Source organism: Argopecten irradians, chromosome 3 (genome assembly GCF_041381155.1).
Source record: "Argopecten irradians isolate NY chromosome 3, Ai_NY, whole genome shotgun sequence".
Classification (NCBI taxonomy): Eukaryota; Metazoa; Mollusca; class Bivalvia; order Pectinida; family Pectinidae; genus Argopecten; species Argopecten irradians.
In genome coordinates, this window is record NC_091136.1 from 27,514,317 (window position 1) to 27,538,224 (window position 23,908).

Genomic DNA, 23,908 nt, shown 5'->3' on the forward strand with positions numbered 1-23,908 from the left:
TGAAAGAATTATCCCAAATCATGTTAAATCCAAAATTCAAAACGTCACTATTGCACTGTTATACCGAATTTAGACATTTCTATACCCCCACCACTATTTGTAAGTCTACCCGGTCGCCATTTTTACTCGGTTGTTACAAATTACGGAATGGTGACGGAAAGTAAAAGTATCATTATCTATGAAATATTTTGCAGTATTTCGACTAAAAATGCATCAATTCATTTAAAAATTTACAGAATCAATCAGAACTAATAAAAAAATACTTGTTTCCGTGCATACAAACAACCTTGGTTACCACTATTAATATTATCTTTCCATTTGATACACCGTACTATAATTTGATAAACCGGAAGTGACGAAAATTTGAATAGGAATTAACCTACATTTGTAGATTATACAGCGATGCTATGGGTCAGCTCTTAAATGTGTGATTATTCCGCGGATTAATGTTATGTCATACCTATTCTTATACCAGGATGTGTTCATGGATAACTACTGATTCACGCTATACATGTTTTTTGACATTCTGGTAAGTTTTTCACTTGGTAATTAAGTGTCAAAGTTCCGCTCTAATTCGAGGGCGGAACTTGCGAAGACTCGTATAGGGTTCGGGCATTAGATCTCGATATTGCACATCAGAAGTTTCTCAATATCGAGATCTAATATTATTGGATTAAATGGACCCTGTGTGACAAGCCTTATGGCTAATGCTAAAATTTCTTTCAAGAGAAATATAGATATAAAATATCAATATTTTTTTTATTAAAACAATCATCACTTCTAATCTATCAATCAAATTTATTCAACTATAAGCATTACATAACTATCAACAAATTTCAATTTCAGATAAACAGTCAATATTTCAGAGCCCAAACAAGGTACTTGTGCAAGTACGCGCACACACATGCATATGAGCGCATGCTTTGAACGCGTGTCTCACACTACAGGGAAATATCAATAGACACTTTCACACGAGAAATATCGAAAGCAAATATCAACTTACCACAAGATGTTTACAGCAACGTGTTCTATCTTCAACTGTTTTTCTGTGAAATCCTTAGATGGAGAATTAGAACTAGTCGTAGTTATAGACACTACATGCTAATTCTGCTATCGACAGCGTTCACGGTGACACACATCGCCGGGTCACGTGGTACGGCTCTCGTCTGCTAGGGGATTCAGTCAGGTTTTCGTCTCGAATTTCAACTATTTGACATCAATATTGTGTCGAATGTAGCATTATGCATTGATCATTCATCCGTATTAAAAAAGTGTTTTTGTGGCGGGGATTGCAGGGAAGTGTGCTTTAAAATCAAACTGTTTCATTTATCATGCTAGCAAAATAAAATTGAACGCGTACACAATTAATTTGCACGACCATTCAAGTTTGGACTCTATGAAGGAGCAATTGTAGAACAATAGGCAGACAGTTGGGCTCATGGCATGGCATTCCATATCTACATTGCAAAAAATTAAGACATTAGGACAACCTCCCCTGTGCCATAATCTGTTATATATTCTTATTTTGACCGCTTTGATAGTGAAAAGTCTATTTTACTGTGGGGATTAATGAACTTTGTGTTATTATAATTTTATCCTCCTTTGAAAGTAAAAATTCAATTTTACAGTGATGATGTTTCAACTTTGTGTTCTATTCAATTTTTTTCTTGTTTTGAAGGTGGAAATTCCATTATATAGTGGTACATCATCGCTAAGGCATGCACGTGCACCAAACTCGGTTGCGTTATAGTATCTCTTGCTCTTTTGGATCGTGCTCCATCGATATGTATTACATGTACAAACATATCTTTCAGAAGAGAATCATACAATTAGTTCAACTCAACGAAGATAGTCTTTTATGCCTATATTATAAGCTAAAGTAACTGGTACTCGGCATAATTTCATGTATGTTTTCATTCTTTCCTCGTGAGAATGTTTTAATAAACTAGGGAGTTTCCGTAAGTAACAAACAAAAAAGTTAGTTCTGGACATAAAAAAAACAACTATATATCATAATTACAGATCCAGTAATGTATTAAGATGATTGATAAAAACTAATGCCACGGAATATACCACACGGGTTTGATTTGATATGTAGAGGAGCAGCCCATAGCCAACATCGACCGACTGTCTGACAAAATCTCAGTTTTCTTTCCGCTCGGAAACGCAAAACTACTTCGTCAAAGGAAAGAAACCAGAGCCCTCAAAATGCTGACTTTTTTTCAACAGAATTCTAATGATAAATTATTTCCCCCTAATTTGAAACTTAGAAGTCTAGAATAAGACAAAAATTGTGACAACAAATTATCAAACTTTGGTTTTCTAATTTTAATGATGATTTTGATATATAAGAAACTGGTAACGAGCCTACAACATGATCAAACGCCAAAATTCATTTCGTGAAATGTCTCTTGGTCAAGTGTGACGAAAGTAACATTTGAGAATAAAGGGTTTTTCACTCCATAAATGAAGCTAAGTTATGCGTTCCATATAGATGAAAAATGCCACTACCTGTGCGATCCCGTGACCGGCTTCCATGACAGTTCAACGAGGGACTTCTTGGCCCCTACTCCATTTTTAATTGTGACATGTTGGTCATTATATTTCTTTCATTCGACATTTTACATCTGTTTGTTTGGGGGCCATCACATTAAGATGTCCGGTCGGATTTATCACACACATACTGACCTAAATATCAAAATGAATACCAGGGAAATATGACATGTTGATGAGTGGACATGACAACTATGGACGCCTGCACAGGTGGGAACCGGAGATATATTACCGCCAGGCGTTTAATGTTTACATTTTACCGCACCAGGTTGTTTACATTTTTGTGGGAAAAGAAAATTGTTCTTGAGATAATCATAAGCTGAAAGCCGAGCCTCTGGCTTTTGTGTTATTTGAGCCACAGGGACCTGGCACGAAAATTTTCAACCAACAGTGTACATCTGTACTGTTGGTTAAAAATTTTCGTGCCAAGTCCCTGTGATTTGGGCTATTGGTTGGAAGAAGATATTTGATATATTTAAGCTTCCCAATATCTTTCTAAACTCAAACCTAAGCGGAGTATCTCGAGTCCTTTGGATCAAAATGAAAATATATGGTGAAATTTCAGTCTTTTGAATATAGCATATTTCGACTTTATACATATCATCTACATTGCTATGCACGGTAGGAAGTCCTTGTAGTTAGCCGTATTTAACTACATGTCTCGAGGTTTTGCCTATATTGGGTTGTTTGGTGTCTTTAGTGACATGCTTCAGTGAGATTGCACTATAAAAAGGACAAGAGTATAAATACAACAGGGAGATACAACATACCGACAACATAACGAACATACTGCAGTCTCCCAAAACACACGCACTTCATGCACGCAACACGTACATTGCATACAGGATATTCCATCCACAGGCGTTTGGTTCTATAGACATTTTTCTCTATATATATTTATATGTAATACTGTGACAGTGTTAAGGTCTATAACTCGGCCGACCATATAACACTACCCAATTTCAGAAAAAAAAGTATGATTATTAACAAACCGTATAAGATGTGACAATGGGAATACTCTAGACCGACAGCCAGATAATTTATCTTTGATTTGGTATATGATACAACATATATGATGCCGTATAAATATCACTAGGTATCCAGAAACATCGGTAAACGGGCAGATTTGAAGTGGCCGGGCACTGTGGTGTCCTCCGATAAACACGCCAGGGCTATAATCGGTAGATGTCTATAGACCCACTGAACGCCTGTGGTCCATCCTTAACCCTGGCTCTTAATAGAACTAAAACCCAATCATGCATTGTAGTTTTTACATCACTGGGTTTGTAATTTAAATGAAAATTAATTAAACAAAAAAAAATCAAGTTTAACACAAAAAAAAATCAAGAAAACTATTAGATTAGCATAGGATCTTGCAAACCTATTCTCATTTGTCGTGTTTATCAAAAACATTAACAAAGCCCAACAAAAAAGCAATAGATCAAAGCAACAAAACGACAGAGAAAACAACACTAAAATATCAGAAACGACAGTACAGCAAAGAAGCGACAAAGCGACAAATAAACGATGGTACAACTACAGTTGTTACAAAGCAAACTACATATTGCAGCAACTCCTGACAATTGCATGAGGAAAACAAAACTATTAGATTCAGTCTCTCTAATAATTGATCGTTTTCCGTTCACGTTAATTCTTTTCAATTTAATATCAAATTAAAAGGGGCATCTTTCCCATCTGATTTCCGTGTAATGCTGCATTCGTTTTTGCTATCTTTGCAGTCATGCTGTCGCGAGACGTGCAGGCCTTCACTACAGAAACACGAACACGTGGAATATTGTATAGAATATATTCCTGTAAAAGCAAGTTTGTAAAACTGGAAGCTTAGATTTAACTTTGGGAAATGTTTTGTCAGTCATGTTTTGTAATGCGTGCAACACGTTTACATTATTCACAGGCGTTTGGTCTGTGTATTATTTATGTCTTAATTTAGTTCTTTACAACTCCAAGATGAGAAAAGGCACCAATAGTATTATTTTACATGTGCTTTTTCAGTGATTGTGACAATCAAGCATTACCCGTAGATTTACATAATTGTACAATATACAAAGGCAATTCTAATATATCTATGGTATGTAGAGCAAACCATTAAAATGACACACTAGGTCCCCGAGTCCCAATGCTGTTTGGTACGCAGTGGTATGGACAAACAACTGGTGTTCAAATTATGATGACGACGCCCACTACCAAGAGACATAAATGGCATTACTGTAGAAATGAAAGTTACAACATCCTTAGTTTGTTTCATGTCTTGCAGAAGAGAAAACGCTTATTGGGTAAATCTTCGAATAATAAGCGATACTAAATTGCGCAAGACAATTTTCTCTAATATTTTTTTCCGTGGAACATTGCCGCTGGATTTGTACCAGTCGCTAAGGCACAAAGTGTCGTTGCCATGTGAAATTATTAAAATGTGCGCAATGCGCTGGAGCCGACTGTCGCTCAAAAACGTAAAGCTTCCAGATCTTTTGAACGTTTGACATTTGTTCAGAGAGAACAGCACGGTAATTGCCTTGTGACACTTGGATGTTGCTTTATCATTGAGGGGAATCCCAGATATGGGAAGCCATTTTCGGTCGTTTGGGGTAATTTTGACACGAACGGTTCGAAAGATTTTGGCTTTTTCAAGCATATTGATATTTATGACGCGCGACTTCCTAGAAAAAATCTTGGCTTGATTGATGTCATGGACACAACAAAAGGGAAAATATAGTTATAACAAAGGCCGAAGCACATGACGGCTGATGCATTAATAATGTCAGAACAGAAGGAAAGATCTTCTAGAAAATTAGCGATATAAAATAAATAAATGTTGGTTTGTAATAATAATTTGTGATAATAACTATTGACATCAGTATGACCATGGATGGAAAACTGCCATATTTACACGCGTACACGGATACTTTTGTAGTACCTACAATAACAGATACAATCTGCGAACCACTGGGGTGACCGCCTTATATCCCTACGGCCCGAAGGCCCGTCAGTCCGAAGGCCCATCAGTCCTAAGGCCCGTTAGTCCGAAGGCCCAATAGTCCGAAGGACCGATAGTCCGAAATCAGATAAAAATCAGATAATATAATTGGGATTTATATGCGAAATGAAACAAACGTTTATTACAGTTTTCGATGCAAAAGATTTGTTGTAAACTTGCTAAGGTATACATAAATGTATGTGACTACAGAATTGATACGGAAAATGATATAAAACAACGAAATGTAGCGTATTTTCAAAAAGAGCATAATCTTGAAATACATAAACGTATTTGATATTAAAGAGTATTATTTTTATATGTATAATGCAATCCTGCTTAATATCCCCCCCTCCCAAAAAAAAATTAAAATAAATAAATATAAATGAAATAAATATCATTATGCGGACCATTTCCATCATTATGGGTAGAATAAACAATTAAAAAATGAGGAAGCAAACATAAGTCCTTAAATACATGTATATATTGTACAAAATAACGACGTTTACAGGTATAATAAAAGTCATTTTTCGGTAAGATTTGATTATATACATCATTTATTCATGGAGTAATGTTAATCCTAATGCAATACAGTGTACAAAAGGCTAACAATCGGACATTTTAAAGTTTGCATGTTTGTAAGATAACCAGTAGAATGTATGCTTGTGAGATATTCTATAAAATGTAAGATGTTGTTTTTATTATTGTTTTTTTTGTTATTATTATTTTTTTTTATTGTTATTTTGATGTAATTTTGACCTGGCATTAATGCATGAAGAAATGGCAACTCGCTGGCCATAGAAATTGTCAGATCAGCAGTGCCAAAATTTTTTTTCGTCAAAATACGTTAATTATAACAACTCTATAACTTGCAATATTTACTGATTTTCGGACTAACGAGCCTTCGGACTATTGGGCCTTCGGACTAAAGGGCCTTCGGACTATTGGGCCGTAGGGATATAAGGGTGTCACGGTAGCATGGCAAGAGACAATTGCTCTTTCTGCTCGGCAATCACGACTTGACTACTTGACTACATGTATCAAGTATACTCCTAATTCACAATTGCTGGTTAGATATTTTATATCCCCGTTGAACTATGGGGCAATTAGAAGCAAAATGTAATTTTGTAATGATGAATGATACACAAAAGTCGTGGATCTTTTAATTAGTTGTATATGGTATTGTTATTATATTTCCTAATAGTAATGGTCAGCATGATTCCGAGTTATTACCCGGTACATATGCCCACCTCTGCAACAAAGAGAAGCGTTAGTCGATACTAATAACTGAGTAGGAGAATCCTGTCTCTGATATCCGGATAATTAGTCCAGAGAAAGGACGAGCCGTGTATTGTAACCGTTTCTAATTTATCAGTTACCGTGGGTATTGGGGTGAGAAATCGATGTCGGGGTGTCGGGTTCCTAGACATGGAGTGGTCAGTCTAGGGTCAGGGAGAGTGTTATATGATTTATGCTTACGAAAGACATTTATTTACAGATAACACAAATAATCTCCCTTACAGGTAACACATAAATAATCTCCCTTACAGGTAACACATGTATAATCTCCCTTTCAGGTAACACGTTTATAATCTCCCTTACAGGTAACACATATATAATCTATTATCAATGACACATCTGATCCTCTCACTTCCGATATAATCTTTGCACCTACATGGTACCGCTGTCTAGCTGCGGTGGCGTAGCTCTTGACGACGGGCGGAAGATTTCTGACAAATAGTCGTCGTCAACGGAGTGAAGGCAGTGCATGATTCTATAGTTCTATAGTCACTGTCCAGAGTTTCTATCCATAGACCATTTATTTTAGAGGTTTTGGGTGTCTACAGTTTGAGGTTATCTAAAATGCCCGGCGATCTGGTCAAACGACCAGAACAATTTGGGGCTATAGCCAGACAAAGAAGGTGTCGGTCCCTTTGGTTGTATGTGGCATCCGTCAATAGGTATAGTTTATAAGGTTGGGTTCTGGAGCTCACAGAGAAAAATAATCGCGTTACTGTCAAAGAGCACCAAAAAGCCTATAGACTCACGAGTGAATATATTTTGTCAGTTGCGATAGACTTAAAGTCAATAGTCGGGCAAAGAAAACCAGTCTAAATGCGTTCATTGGCCTTCCAAAAGTTCTCACATATTAATACGACGGTCAAGTTCTTCTTAGTTTCCCAGTTCTGACCATTAAAGTAAAGAAAAGTTGAAAGCATTGAAAGCGAGGCTGCGTGGAAATGTAACCACGGACATAGTGAGCCGGGGAGGACGTTTTAGAATTTCCACACTTTAAATTCAATTTCTTCGTACGCAGACAGATTTTGACGAGAGATTTTATTTTTCCATTTCATAAGAAATTATACTGGATACACTCACACCATTTTTACCGACTTTAGCCATCCTTGCCCGACTGTTCACACCTTGCCCGACTGTTCACTTTAAGCAATCCAGCGATGGGCATTTTAGGACAACCAGTGACTGAATATCTTAGAAATTGGTATCTGAAAGGAGTTGGTCATCATTTCAATATTTATCGCATGGATATATGTACTGTATCCACATTAAAGATACTCCACCGCTGACAAATGGTATTTTTTCACTATCAAAAACAGGAGCAGACGATTTAGTTTTTTCTCTTCAGTTACAAAAGTTACTTACTTTACACCATTATCATCGTTGAAAAGTTTGAGCTTATAATTTTATTTCAAGTTTAAAATATCAAATATAATTAATTGCATCCCGAAAAAATTCCTTGTCACTATATGCTATATGGAATGGTGTACTGATTGGGCATGCACCAAAGGTAAAATAAATTATTTTATATTATTTTTTGCGTTAATTAGACATATATCTACACGATTAAACACCAATTATTGTTCAAATAATGAATATCATTTATGCTCTGTCGGCGGTGAAGCATCTTTAATATACATGTATTGTCATATTCCACTACAGTGATTTTTAAGGTGTCTTTTCCCCAACATTATTGTTTAATATACATGTGCTCTTTACCGTGTAGTTTTAAAATCGCGTCTCATACTTACGTATACTGTAAAAGAAAACGCCAGACGGTCACGTGCTCAGACTTTCCGTATAAAGATATTCATTCTCTCCCGAATTGATTTTTTGGGGGAAACAGAAAAAATACGGAGATAAAACCTCCATACCAAGCCATCAGTTGCCCATATATAGATTGTGTATTTATGGTGGAATCCCTGTGATCGCCAGGCAGACCTTCTGTGTTACACACGAATATAGGGACATATATACAATTATAATTAATGCTCCTATACGACTGGAAGGCTGTAAAACACGCGGTTTACAGCGACCAGAATGGGGGTTTTATGTCCAATCGGGCAAACCCATGTCCTACCAGAAATACTGTTCGTCACAAACCGTACCGTGTCCAATACACTATATAATAACAGATCAAACTACGCCAAACATCCAAACTCTACCAACTTTCGTTCGCAAGTTGGCGGACAATTGGAATTGGACGGCCTGCAATAGAGCCCCAGTGTAGCTTGAACAAGTATTCGAAGCAAGTGATTTCAATTTTACCAAGTTCTATCCAAATATTGTTTTGTGTGCACATCGCTATGTCGCCACAGCATAAAAGTTTCCAGGTGACGCTTAGACGACTACTAATACCTTTCTTATATCGATGATAAGGTTATATTACAGAAGGTTTACATAATTAAATAATCAATCTTCTGCTGTTGAAAATCCAAATGTATTGAAATTATATAGTATGCTGTATTCAATTAAATGTAAAACCGTTGCGTCATAGGTCTTTAAACGTGTGTTGTGGATTCATTTATACGTGTAAAGTACAATTTAGAGGACGATTTTAACCGATTTTTGATTGGGCTGGTGGTCCATAACTATTTGTAACTAATTCTGTGAAGTTACCCAGTCCAGAGTTTGAATTGCTCATTTGAAATAATCGAGTTGTGTATCCGAGATATTTTCAATACAAAATGATACTAGTTTCACTATCAGAACATCAGGAAATCGTTACAGATGATTCATATTCGATATTCCGTATTGCCAATGTCGGGGGTGGAGGATGGGATTGCTTGTTGTTCAACATGTCGCTAAGGAAACGCCATAAAAGCCGTTGTGGTTTTTTTGGGCATCAAGTCATTGACAAATGTCAATGTTTTTTTCTATCACATAGGCGGAATTCCATCACCTAAACATCTTCCTGTAGCAGACGACATTAGACACAAATGTAATTTACTTGATCAGTCTAGGAAAGATTTACATATTTGGTAAATTCAGACATGGAATTAAACGTCTGGAGACGCTTCCTCGTACACGAGATGACAGTTCCGTAACAGGACGAAGCAGCGATTTTTACACCAGACATCGCTTCCTAATTCTCGCTTCCTACATCGATCTTACATTCTTGCTGATTTAGCAATTTCTGGTAACGTACATGAGCAAATTAAGGAATGGTACGCCCGCCACGACATTAGATATTGTCGTTGAACCATTGCCTATAGGTATAAAGTCTATTTCCGTCGCTGTCTCCACATTGATAGGCTACGGTTGGTGATCATTTCAAATGGTAAGACGTAAATAATCTCGAATTGAGACAAAAATGATAACTTTAACACAGGCAACTATTCAGGTCAATTTCAGGTGAAATTAATTCAGGTCAAATTAAATTTACCTGAAAGAGCAAACACGTCTAATTCAATTCACCTGAAATTCACATATGAATATTTTTTACATGTCAGGTGAAATTGACCTGAAATTTTCTTCGTATGGAATTGACCTCAATTTCATGTCATTTTCAGGTGAAATTCAGGTCAAGCTCTTTCCGAGTCAAATTGATCCGAAGATAGTTTGACTGTGTATCGTTTTCGATTACCAGGCCAGAATCAGAAATGATGATAGAAATTGGACTACATTAATATATTGAATTTTGTAAACAGAACTCGACGATTTGGTGAATTGATGAAATAATCCACGAAATAAAATGAGATAATGTTACAATGACGTAGTCTATACTCAAGGGATATAGTCTTGCATCAAGATCTAAGACAACAGATCATAATAAAACTTATCTCATAGCTGTAGCAGTCATACGTATGATACTAAAGATGTTAGAATGTTTTTGATAATGAACTTGGTCTTTGGTCTGAAATTCAAGATGTGTTGATTCGGAATGAGGCCGATTGGAGCGCGACGTTGCTATTCGTTTGCCTCCATGATCTCTTTATTACAGATGCTCGGTAAGTGTGCGCCATATTACAAGTACCCGTCCCATAACGTATGCTTTTCCTTATCTATTTCTAATAATATTAAACTAAGAACGCTAGTGTTGACTGGTTTATTTACGTCCTATGAACAGCTAGGGTCATTTAAGGACGGTCTGTATGAAATGTCTGCATAGTTTGGTAGGCTGCGATATCTTCGTGTAGTATCTCTTGTCCGTTTTATAGTGCTATCTCACGGAAGCAAACCGTCAAAGACACAAGACAGCACACCTCATCCGGTCACATTATACCGACAACGGACAAACCAGTCGTTCCAATCCCTTTAAGCCGAATGCTAAGCAGAAGCAGAAACTGACAAGTATAAAGAGAAGAAAATCCAGCCATATACAGAATACTCCTGTGATCATTTTACTGACATATGCTGGCAACTCTATTGACCCAGTTATTGTAATGCATTTGTGTCAATAAATAATGTTTCAGGGGTCAATACATTGTTTAAACAACAATATTGACACTATTCAACAACGGTCCTAATCGTTTCCATAATGGCATTTTCATGCAGCTAGCATGGACAAACAACGTTTTAGTGATTACACACATTCATTATGAATCACATGGACTCTATTTATTGGCGTCAATAAGATGACCAGGGAAGATGACCTTCTCCTGCTGATGTCGATACAATAGAGTCGTCTATATCTGGGCGGGCTAGTTTTCATTGACCTCGTCTTTGACAGTATAAAGAGTAATTAAATGTTCATTAACATAAATAGCAGATCTGTTCTGTCAATGAGGATTCTGCACTAACCAAGCACTAGCCCCAGGGGAGATGTGCTACAGTAATCCATCTGTTGAGGGTCCCGTCCGCGCGCGGGCCTTTGTCTCAAACACGCGCGCACACATTACGACGTGACTAATCACTTGATCGATACCGGACAATGAATCACATTTCCGGAATATCAACTTATGTTGTTGAGAAAACAAATGGACAAAGCACTTTTGTATGAAAGCACAGACTTCAATTGATTTGTTGTTTTAGATAAAGCATTAAATCGATGATCAACTATCTGTAAATCACATCATTTAATTCAATAGCTTATACAATCCTAATGATATTGTTTGAATATAAATGTACCAAAACATTAAAGACGTTGAAAGAAAGTACAACACGTTTTAAAAATGCTGCAGGCAAACCAAACATGATCAATGTATACGGCATAAGGGAGATAACATGTACAGGCGTCACAATTATTGCTACCATAAGAAGTCATGCATGAAGCCATATTAAAATAACGATTCTTCCCCAGTTATTTATCGAAAGTTTCAGAAATTAAGATTTCCACGTTGACATTTAGTGATCCCTTTTAATTTATCCCTTAATAAGTGGTCAACAGTAAATCGACAAACACTAATAAGTAGTTTTTTTATATCAGAAACTTTATGAATTTAGAGAGTATACCATATCTAAATTGCTGGTCTCTGCTAATATCTAAATACACACACACAATATGTATGTTGTACATAGTTCTGCCATTTCCCCCTGAAATACTGCATATATATCTTCTTTCCGTATTTCCCTGGTGGGTCACACATGTATGATTCTAAGTCCCCTTTCATGTAAACCAGTCGGAACTTGTTCGGTTTATGCTACTTTAGGACATAAATGGACAAGAAGCTCCGAATAGACACATTTTAGCGGGAAATTCACTGATGTCAGCTGTTTTGGTAGGTACGTTTCCGCAAAGGCTAGCAAACGGTGTGTTCCCGTAATATAATCGAAAATGGAAACAGAAACGAAACCTATCCGAATATATTTGATATATATAACTCAGTTGTAAATCAACCAATCACCTTATTAATCTAAATGATGAAAATTAATGGTTTTCGTTTACTTACTTTTATATATATATATATATATACAGCTACTACATACAATGTATGTACATATTAAATACGTTTCTGCTATAATCCAGTAGATCAGAAATCCACAATGCTTGTCTTATAACTGATTACAAATTAAGTCTGTGTGAGACCAAATGATAGTGCACTGTTCTGTTTAATATGCATTTTTCTGTTTTTGTCATCAGAGATTTATATCTAAATCTGCAGTGTCATGCTTACATGTATGTTGCACACAATTTGTTTTTTAATAGGCCTACATCCTAGATACATCCTCCTTCGAACCAGGTTGTACAGTACTAACATGCCAAAAACAACCAAATACAAGTTAAAAGAAGTCAGACACAGCCCATTTAAAGATCAAACGAGGTCAAGGTCAAAAGGTTCATCAAATAGCAAAGGAACAAAAGGAGCAGAAAAGAGGTTAGGTTGCTTACAGAGTTCACAAGAAAACTAAACCCTTTATTATACTCTCTGACCATTACATTAGGAATGAAACCCTTTATTATACTCTCTGACCAGTACATTAGGAATGAAACCTTTTATTATACTCTCTGACCATTACATTAGGAATGAAACCCTTTATTATACTCTCTGACCATTACATTAGGAATGAAACCCTTTATTATACTCTCTGACCATTACATCAGGAATGAAACCCTTTATTTTACTATCTGACCAGTACATCAGGAATGAAACCCTTTATTATACTCTCTGACCAGTACATTAGGAATGAAACCCTTTATTATACTCTCTGACCAGTACATTAGGAATGAAACCCTTTATTATACTCTCTGACCATTACATTAGGAATGAAACCCTTTATTATACTGCTCTGACCAGTACTTTAGGAATGAAACCCTTTATTATACTCTCTGACCAGTACATTAGGAATGAAACCCTTTATTATACTCTCTGACCATTACATTAGGAATGAAACCCTTTATTATACTCTCTGACCATTACATCAGGAATGAAACCCTTTATTATACTCTCTGACCAGTACATTAGGAATGAAACCCTTTATTATACTCTCTGACCAGTACATTAGGAATGAAACCCTTTATTATACTCTCTGACCAGTACATTAGGAATGAAACCCTTTATTATACTCTCTGACCATTACATTAGGAATGAAACCCTTTATTATACTCTCTGACCAGTACATTAGGAATGAAACCCTTTATTATACTCTCTGACCAGTACATTAGGAATGAAACCCTTTATTATACTCTCTGACCAGTACATTAGGAATGAAACCCTTTATTATACTCTCTGACCAGTACATTAGGAATGAAACCCTTTATTATACTCTCTGACCATTACATTAGGAATGAAACCCTTTATTATACTCTCTGACCATTACATTAGGAATGAAACCCTTTATTATACTCTCTGACCATTACATCAGGAATGAAACCTTTTTACCTCTGACCGTACATTAGGAATGAAACCCTTTATTATACTCTCTGACCATTACATTAGGAATGAAACCCTTTATTATACTCTCTGACCAGTACATTAGGAATGAAACCCTTTATTATACTCTCTGACCATTACATTAGGAATGAAACCCTTTATTATACTCTCTGACCATTACATCAGGAATGAAACCCTTTATTATACTTCTGACCTACATCAGGAATGAAACCCTTTATTTACTTCTGACCAGTACATCAGGAATGAAACCCTTTATTATACTCTCTGACCAGTACATTAGGAATGAAACCCTTTATTATACTCTCTGACCATTACATCAGGAATGAAACCCTTATTATACTCTCTGACCAGTACATTAGGAATGAAACCCTTTATTATACTCTCTGACCAATGAAACCCTTTATTATACTCTCTGACCAGTACATTAGGAATGAAACCCTTTATTATACTCTCTGACCAGTACATTAGGAATGAAACCCTTTATTATACTCTCTGACCAGTACATTAGGAATGAAACCCTTTATTATACTCTCTGACCAGTACATTAGGAATGAAACCCTTTATTATACTCTCTGACCAGTACATTAGGAATGAAACCCTTTATTATACTCTCTGACCATTACATCAGGAATGAAACCCTTTATTTTACTATCTGACCAGTACATTAGGAATGAAACCCTTTATTATACTATCTGACCAGTACATTAGGAATGAAACCCTTTATTATTCTCTCTGACCAGTACTTTAGGAATGAAACCCTTCGTTATACTCTCTGACCAGTACATTAGGAATGAAACCCTTCATTATACTCTCTGACCAGTACATTAGGAATGAAACCCTTTATTATACTCTCTGACCAGTACATTAGGAATGAAACCCTGTATTATACTCTCTGACCATTACATTAGGAATGAAACCCTTTATTTTACTCTCTGACCATTACATTAGGAATGAAACCCTTTATTATACTCTCTGACCAGTACATTAGGAATGAAACCCTTTATTGTACTCTCTGACCAGTACATTAGGAATGAAACCCTTTATTATACTCTCTGACCATTACATTAGGAATGAAACCCTTTATTATACTCTCTGACCAGTACATTAGGAATGAAACCCTTTATTATACTCTCTGACCAGTACATTAGGAATGAAACCTTTTATTATACTCTCTGACCAGTACATTAGGAATGAAACCCTTTATTATACTCTCTGAAACCCTTTATTATACTCTCTGACCATTACATTAGGAATGAAACCCTTTATTGTACTCTCTGACCAGCACATTAGGAATGAAACCCTTTATTATACTCTCTGACCAGTACATTAGGAATGAAACCCTTTATTATACTCTCTGACCAGTACATTAGGAATGAAACCCTTTATTATACTCTCTGACCATTACATTAGGAATGAAACCCTTTATTATACTCTCTGACCATTACATTAGGAATGAAACCCTTTATTATACTCTCTGACCAGTACATTAGGAATGAAACCCTTTATTATACTCTCTGACCAGTATATTTATTGAAATAAGCTTTTTCATTATCAATACCTGTATTGAAATACTGAATCTTTCAAGTACTTTGAAAGATGCTTTTAAATTAATTCTAAAAAATAGAAGTTTGTAATTAATCAATTGATAAATCATCAACTTTATATAAATTTGACTCTGACAAGTCTTATTAAATATTTCAATGCTAAAATTGATGATTTCTATATGGACAGACAACCCACTACAAACCCTGCGTCCTTCCTGCTCACTGGCCTAGAAACACAATTCAATGCCAGTCAAAACATTAAGAATGCAGCAAAAATGAAACAGTATATGAGGAACCAGTTTGAGTTTTATGGTATAATGGCACCTGAATTAAAGATCATTACTAAAGAGGTAGGTAATCTAGAGTATTATATGAACAATGCACAACATTTGTTTTGATATGGCTGTACAGATACCGGGAAATGATTATAATTTGTTCTCTCTTGTAATAACCATTTCCATTGGTTTAAAAATTTATGTTATCATCTCATAATAATTGTCTCTGGTTGGCTTAAACAAGTCAACGGCATAATTTATAAGAGTTCATCAAGAATTACGGAATTCCCTAGGATTAGATGGAAATAATGTGTTCTGTTGCAATTTACTAAATCAGTCACAAGTATTATTTCCTTAAATGATTGACAGGTGTTGGGTACTGGACCAGAACTCACCCGCGACCAGGCACTTCAGTTTCTCTGGGATGCTTGGCAGAAACCAAACCGAGAATTCCAGATAATGGCAACTAATTATGCCATGAGCCATGTCGGTATCCTGATGGGTCCTGATGTGAAGTCCACCAAGCATTCTCTGGGTACCATACAGAAATTAATTACACATAAGAGTTGGTGGGACACGGTGGATATGTTGGCTTGTAATGGTACGTTATCATAATGAATTTATGTGAAAAATAATAATCATTTATATGCATACCTTGGTTTATATTTTGGCCCCGACGGAAAATGATTTTATTTGGCCCCTGAAAATGATATTTGGTAAAGTTATGATAATATGCCAATGTTTTACTTGGCAGTGATTGGTCAGAATGATTTGACAGGCATTGATTGGTCAGAATGATAATACCTGGTATGTCAATGTTTTACTTGGCAGTTATTGGTCAGAATGATTTGACAGGCATTGATTGGTCAGAATGATAATACCTGGTATGTCAATGTTTTACTTGGCAGTGATTGGTCAGAATGATTTGACAGGCATGGATTAGTCAGAATGATAATACCTGGTATGTCAATGTTTTACTTGGCAGTTATTGGTCAGAATGATTTGACAGGCATTGATTGGTCAGAATGATAATACCTGGTATGTCAATGTTTTGCTTGGCAGTTATTGGTCAGAATGATTTGACAGGCATTGATTGGTCAGAATGATAATACCTGGTATGTCAATGTTTAACTTGGCAGTGATTGGTCAGAATGATTTGACAGGCATTGATTGGTCAGAATGATAATACCTGGTATGTCAATGTTTTACTTGGCAGTGATTGGTCAGAATGATTTGACAGGCATTGATTAGTCAGAATGATAATACCTGGTATGTCAATGTTTTACTTGGCAGTGATTGGTCAAATGATTTGACAGGCATGGATTAGTCAGAATGATAATACCTGGTATGTCAATGTTTTACTTGGCAGTGATTGGTCAGAATGATTTGACAGGCATGGATTAGTCAGAATGATAATACCTGGTATATTTACTTGGCAGTGATTGGTCCAATGGTTATTAACTATCCTGATGACCTTGGACTTGTAATGGACAAGTGGATTGAGGATGACAATATGTGGCTGAGGAGAACAGCAATACTACACCAACTCAAGTATAAAACTAAAACAGATTCACACAAACTCTTTAGGTAATCATGAATTCTTTGTTTAATATCTGACTGCATACCCATCAACATATCTCAGAAAGTACTTAGCTTTCTAAAGCACACTAAACATGTAATGTGTAAGTTTACCTTGGATCCAAGTTTTGCATATTCCATTTTTCACCCAATTCAAAATGGCCGACAGGTGCACAATGTACTTTAGGGGTTTATCCTTCTTTCTTGGATCTTATGATCATCATGTTTGGTACACAAAATGATGGCTATATTATCACCAAAGAGCAATTCAGATTGCAATCAATCTTTCATATTAAAGTTGTCCTATCTTGCTTTTGTCTCCGATGAAATTCACTTGTTTAAAAAGAAAGGTAATAAAGATATTAGAACTAAATGTAAAGATGTGTTTGTAAAGTGTGTCTTACCCTCAGGAACATTCACATAGCTTTGCCATCATTTCTTGGTCTGTTGTTGCTAGTTTGATTTCATGTCCCATACACTTGTATATTAAACTGCATATTTGTATATTATGGAACACTTATTTTGTGGATTTAACAGGGACATGTAAATACAGAATCAAACTAGTACACATTACCATATCTTCAAAGCCTCCTAAGCATTTTCACAATAATATTATATTTCAATAAATACATCAGGTATACACAGGCCTGTCAGTGTTGGTTTTAATACCGTATTTGCCGCTTATAAGTGAACAAAGTTGTAGAGCCAAAAAAAACAAGAGGCCCAGAGGGCCTGTATCGCTCACCTGGTTTGTAATGCCAAGTAATGTTCTGAATATAAGTTCATTGTTTCTTTTCTGAAGGAATTTGAATATTTACCTCTAATTCCACTATTGGGCCCCACTCTTTCTGCTCCAGGGGGTCAAAGCCAAAATTTATACGAATTCTGTTAACCTCAAGGATGTTTCTGGCCAAATTTGGTTACAATCCATGCAGAACTCTAAGACAAGTAGCGTTTTATAGGATTTACCTCTATTTCCCCTATTGGGCCCCGCCCCTCCTGCCCCCTGGGGCGTCAGAGCCAAAATTTATACAAGTTTTGTTTCCCTTTCCCTAAAGATGTTTGTGGCCAAATTTGGTTACAATCCATGCAGAACTCTAGGACAAGTAGCGATTTTTAGGATTTACCTCTATTTCCCCTATTGGGCCCCGCCCCTCCTGCCCCCACGGGGGTCAGAACCAAAATTTATACAAAATTTTGTTTCCCTTCCCCAAAGGATGTTTGTGGCCAAATTTGGTTACAATCAATGCAGAACTCTAGGACAGGTAGCGATTTATAGGATTTACCTCTATTTCCCCTATTGGGCCCGCCCCTCCTGCCCCCGGGGGGTCAGAGCCTAAATTTATTAAAGTTCTGTTCCCCTTCCCCCAAGGATGTTTCTGACTCAATTTTGGTCGCAATCCATGCAGAACTCTAGGACAAGTAGCGATTTATAGGATTTACCTCTATTACCCCTATTGGGCCCCGCCCCTCCTCGCCCCCGGGGGGTCAGAGCCTAAATTTATTAAAGTTCTGTTCCCCTTCCCCCAAGGATGTTTCTGACCAAATTTGGTCGCAATCCATGCAGAACTCTAGGACAAGTAGCGATTTATAGGATTTACCTCTATTACCCCTATTGGGCCCCGCCCCTCCTGCCCCAGGGGGGGTCAGGGTCACAATTTATGCAAAATCTGATCCCCTTCCCCTAAGGAACTTTCTGGCCAAATTTGGTTGCAATCCATGCAGAACTCTAGGACAAGTAGCGATTTATAGGATTTACCTCTATTACTCCTATTGGGCCCCGCCCCTCCTGCCTCAGGGGGCAGGGTCACCATTTATGCAAAATCTGATCCCCTTCCCCTAAGGAAGTTTCTTGCCAAATTTGGTTGCAATCCATGCAGAACTCTAGGACAAGTAGCGATTGATAGGATTTACCTCTATTACCCCTATTGGGCCCCACCCCTCCTGCCCCAGGGGGGTCAGGGTCACCATTTATGCAAAATCTGATCCCTTTCCCCTAAGGAAGTTCTGGCCAAATTTGGTTGCAATCCATGCAGAACTCTAGGACAAGTAGCAATTGATAGGATTTACCTCTATTACCCCTATTGGGCCCCACCCCTCCTGCCCCAGGGGGGTCAGGGTCACCATTTATGCAAAATCTGATCCCTTTCCCCTAAGGAAGTTTCTGGCCAAATTTGGTTGCAATCCATGCAGAACTCTAGGACAAGTAGCGATTTAAAGGAAATGTTGACGGACGGACGACGGACGGACGCCGGATGCCGCGCCATGGCAATAGCTCACCGGCCCTTTTGGGCCAGGTGAGCTAAACAAGAGGCCCAGAGGGCCTGTATCGCTCACCTGGTTTGTAATGCCAAGTAATGTTCTGAATACAGGTTCGTTGTTTCTTTTCTGAAGGAATTTTAATATTAACCTCTAAATCCCCTATTGGGCCCCACCCTCCCGCCCCTAGGGGGTCAGAGCCAAAAATTTATACAAGTTCTGTTCCCCTTCCCCCAAGGATGTTTATGGCCAAATTTGGTCACAATCCAAGCAAAACTCTAGGACAAGAAGTGATTTATAGGATTTACCTCTATTTCCCCTATTGGGCCCCACCCGTCCTGTCCTCAGGGGGCCAGAGTCAAAATTTATACAAGTTCTGTTCCCCTTCCCCAAAGGATGCTTGTGGCCAAATTCGGTTACATTCCATTCAGAACTCTTTGACTAGTAGCGATTTAAAGGATTTACCTCTATTTCCCCTATTGGGCCCCGCCCCTCCTGCCCCCGGGGAACCAGAGCCAAAATTTATACAAGTTCTGTTCCCCTTCCCCAAAGGATGTTTGTGGCCAAATTTGGTTACATTCCATTCAGAACTCTATGACTAGTAGCGATTTAAAGGATTTACCTCTATTTCCCCTATTGGGCCCCGCCCATCCTGACCCGGGGGATCAGAGCCAAAATTTATACAAGTTCTGTTCCCCTTCCCCCAAGGATGTTTGTGGCCAAATTTAGTTACATTTCATTCAGAACTCTATGACTAGTAGCGATTTAAAGGATTTACCTCTATTTCCCCTATTGGGCCCCGCCCCTCCTGCCCCTAGGGGGACCAGAGCCAAAATTTATACAAGTTCTGTTCCCCTTACCCCAAGGATGTTTGTGGCCAAATTTGGTTACATTCCATTCAGAACTCTATGACTAGTAGCGATTTAAAGGATTTACCTCTATTTCCCCTATTGGGCCCCGCCCATCCTGCCCCCAGGGGACCAGAGTCAAAATTTATACAAGTTCTGTTCCCCTTCCCCCAAGGATGTTTGTGGCCAAATTTGGTTACAATTCATGTAGAACTCTATGACTAGTAGCAATTTAAAGGATTTACCTCTATTTCCCCTATTGGGCCCCGCCCCTCCTGCCCCCGGGGGACCAGAGCCAAAATTTATACAAGTTCTGTTCCCCTTCCCCAAAGGATGTTTGTGGTCAAATTTGGTTACAATTCATGTAGAGCTCTAGGACAAGTAGAGATTTAAAGGATTTACCTCTATTTCCCCTATTGGGCCCCGCCCCTCCTGCCCCCGGGGGGTCAGAGCCAAAATTTTATACAAGGTCTGTTCCCCTCCCCCAAGGATGTTTGTGGCCAAATTTGGTTACAATCCATGCAGAACTCTATGACTAGTAGCGATTTAAAGGATTTACCTCTATTTCCCCTATTGGGCCCCGCCCATCCTGACCCGGGGGATCAGAGCCAAAATTTATACAAGTTCTGTTCCCCTTCCCCCAAGGATGTTTTGTGGCCAAATTTAGTTACATTCCATTCAGAACTCTATGACTAGTAGCGATTTAAAGGATTTACCTCTATTTCCCCTATTGGGCCCCGCCCCTCCTGCCCCCCCGGGGGACCAGAGCCAAAGTTTATACAAGTTCTGTTCTCCTTACCTCAAGGATGTTTGTGGCCAAATTTGGTTACATTCCATTCAGAACTCTATGACTAGTAGCGATTTAAAGGATTTACCTCTATTTCCCCTATTGGGCCCTGCCCCCTCCTGCCCCCCAGGGGACCAGAGTCAAATTTTTACAAGTTCTGTTCCCCTTCCCCCAAGGATGTTTGTGGCCAAATTTGGTTACAATTCATGTAGAACTCTATGACTAGTAGCGATTTAAAGGATTTACCTCTATTTCCCCTATTGGGCCCCGCCCATCCTGACCCGGGGGATCAGAGCCAAAATTTTATACAAGTTCTGTTCCCCTTCCCCAAAGGATGTTTGTGGCCAAATTTGGTTACATTCCATTTAGAGCTCTATGACAAGTAGCGATTTAAAGGATTTACCTTTATTACCCCTATTGGGCCCCGCCCCTCCTGCCCCTGGGGGTCAGAGCCAAAATTTATACAAGTTCTGTTCCCCTTCCCCCAAGGATGTTTGTGGCTAATTTTGGTTACAATCCATGCAGAACTCTAGGACAAGTAGCGATTTATAGGATTTACCTCTATTTCCCCTATTGGGCCCCACCCCTCCTGCCCCGGGGGAGACAGAGCCAAAATTTATACAAGTTCTCTTCCCCTCCCCCAAGGATGTTTGTGGCCAAAATTTGGTTACAATCCATGCAGAACTCTATGACTAGTAGCGATTTAAAGGAAATGTTGACGGACGGACGGACGGACGGACGACGTACGGACGGACGGACGGACGACGGACGACGGACGCCGTGCCATGACATAAGCTCTCACGGACCATTCGGGCCAGGTGAGCTAAAAAGCAATTTTTAAACTCTTTCTGAACTCATGATCATGACACATTAATTTGTTACAGTAAACATGCGTATCCTTTTATACCTATATGTAATATGGAATATAATGCTGATATCAGAGGCATCACATGTTGTAAAACATCATTAAATCCATGGGATGAGGGCTTTACAACTTCAACTCCTTCTCCAGAAAAGGGAGAGGCGTTAATTACAGCGAACACGGTATGTAAATATTGCTCTACAGTTAGACCCCAACATGCTTCCATCAAGGATATTATGATAATGGTTTCGACATAAAAATCAAGAAACCACAGGGGCTTGTAATAGAAGTTTGGGTGTGCTGTGTACTTTGTAAAGGACCTTGTAGTATATGCATGGCACACCTAAACTCTCCCCACCCACCCAAAAAAACTTGTGTTACAATATATACATAGCACACCACACCCCCTCCCAATAGTTACAAGCCCCTGGGTAATAAACGGTGATATCTATGTTAAACAGGTATTGTCTTATGAGGAGTGAGGAAGAGGAGTTCTTTATCAGGAAGGCGATTGGCTGGGCACTACGAGAGTACGGCAAAACTAACCGAGACGAAGTGAAGACATTCGTAACTAAACATCGAGAGTCTTTGTCCAACCTCAGTGTAAGGGAGGCATTAAAACACATCAAGTAGACTTACCAAAAACTAATGAGCAAATTAATTTGTAACAAAACACCTTATCTTATCTCAGAGCCATTATTGAATAGGTTGATATCGTAAACTATCTCCACATTTTACAGAATATCGTTAATGATCATACAGCCTTTCAAATATGGAGTTATACATGCTGGGATAATCAAAAATATATTTTTAAATCAAGTTGAGAAAAACAATCTTTAAATTTATTGTGTTGTATATCATACTTCAGTTGTATACATGTTTGATATGTACCTGTATTAAATCATTTTTTATATAAATGTATAAGAAATATTTTGTATCTCTATACACTGAATAAATAAAACAATTTTAATATATGGATTTCAAATGGTTTACAGTTATTGAAGACTAATTTTGAATTACATGTCAATTGAGTGTCTCATGATTTGAAGCATTTGCTGGCAGTCCAAGCCAAAGTTTACGTCTAGTCTATCAGAGGTACTTCCCTTGGTTTCACTCCCTTCTTACTGACAAAATGATCAGAATGATCACTCAGTATTGTTACATTTTTAGCCCACCATCATCAGATGGTGGGCTATTCAAATCACTTTTTGTCCATGGTCCGTCCTTCCGTCCGTTAACAATTCTCTTGTTATCACTATTTCTCAGAAAGTACTGAAGGGATCATTTTCATCATCAATTTTATTTGTTTGTTCCCCTAGGGCCCTAGTTGTGCACATTGTGTTTTTGGACGGATCGGTCAACAAGATGGTTGCCAGGCAGCCATCTTGGATTTTGATAGTTAAAGTTTGTTATCGCTATTTCTCAGAAAGTATTGAAACGATCTGTATCAAAATTTGTATGACAGATCAGACATATCATTCTTTGGTGGGTGCCAAGATCCCTCTGGGATCTCTTGTTTTTTATCACATGCATTGGCTCATGGTTTTGTATGTTCGTGTTTAACATATACGGGTATTTGAAGGACACATTATAAGTCTGAACAAGATGGCTTAACATTTTATTAACATTTTATATCTGATAAC

General features: G+C 37.8%; 1 protein-coding gene across 3 annotated transcripts; it reads left to right on the top strand.

The window, feature by feature from the left end:
* The first annotated feature begins 240 nt into the window (after positions 1–240).
* LOC138318064 (uncharacterized) lies at positions 241–23,237 on the top strand. 3 transcript variants are annotated; one of them, XM_069260129.1, is made up of 6 exons: positions 241–529; positions 12,927–13,095; positions 15,844–16,006; positions 16,301–16,532; positions 17,371–17,518; positions 22,727–23,237. In XM_069260129.1, the coding sequence occupies exons 2-6, from the start codon at positions 12,977–12,979 to the stop codon at positions 22,896–22,898; spliced, it is 834 nt and encodes a 277-aa protein (XP_069116230.1). In that variant the 5' UTR covers positions 241–529; positions 12,927–12,976; the 3' UTR covers positions 22,899–23,237. The 3 variants fall into 3 exon arrangements, with proteins under 3 accessions (XP_069116230.1, XP_069116231.1, XP_069116229.1); XM_069260130.1 differs by lacking the exon at positions 241–529 and adding an exon at positions 12,384–12,498; XM_069260128.1 differs by lacking the exon at positions 241–529 and adding an exon at positions 12,476–12,502.
* Positions 23,238–23,908: the final 671 nt, after the last annotated feature.

Excerpts from the sequence above, each read along its gene's own strand:
- LOC138318064 (XM_069260128.1), top strand. Across the intron at positions 13,096-15,843 it reads ACAAAAGGAGCAGAAAAGAG|ACAACCCACTACAAACCCTG; the intron begins GTTAGGTTGCTT and ends CTATATGGACAG. Across the intron at positions 17,519-22,726 it reads GATTCACACAAACTCTTTAG|GTATTGTCTTATGAGGAGTG; the intron begins GTAATCATGAAT and ends TATGTTAAACAG.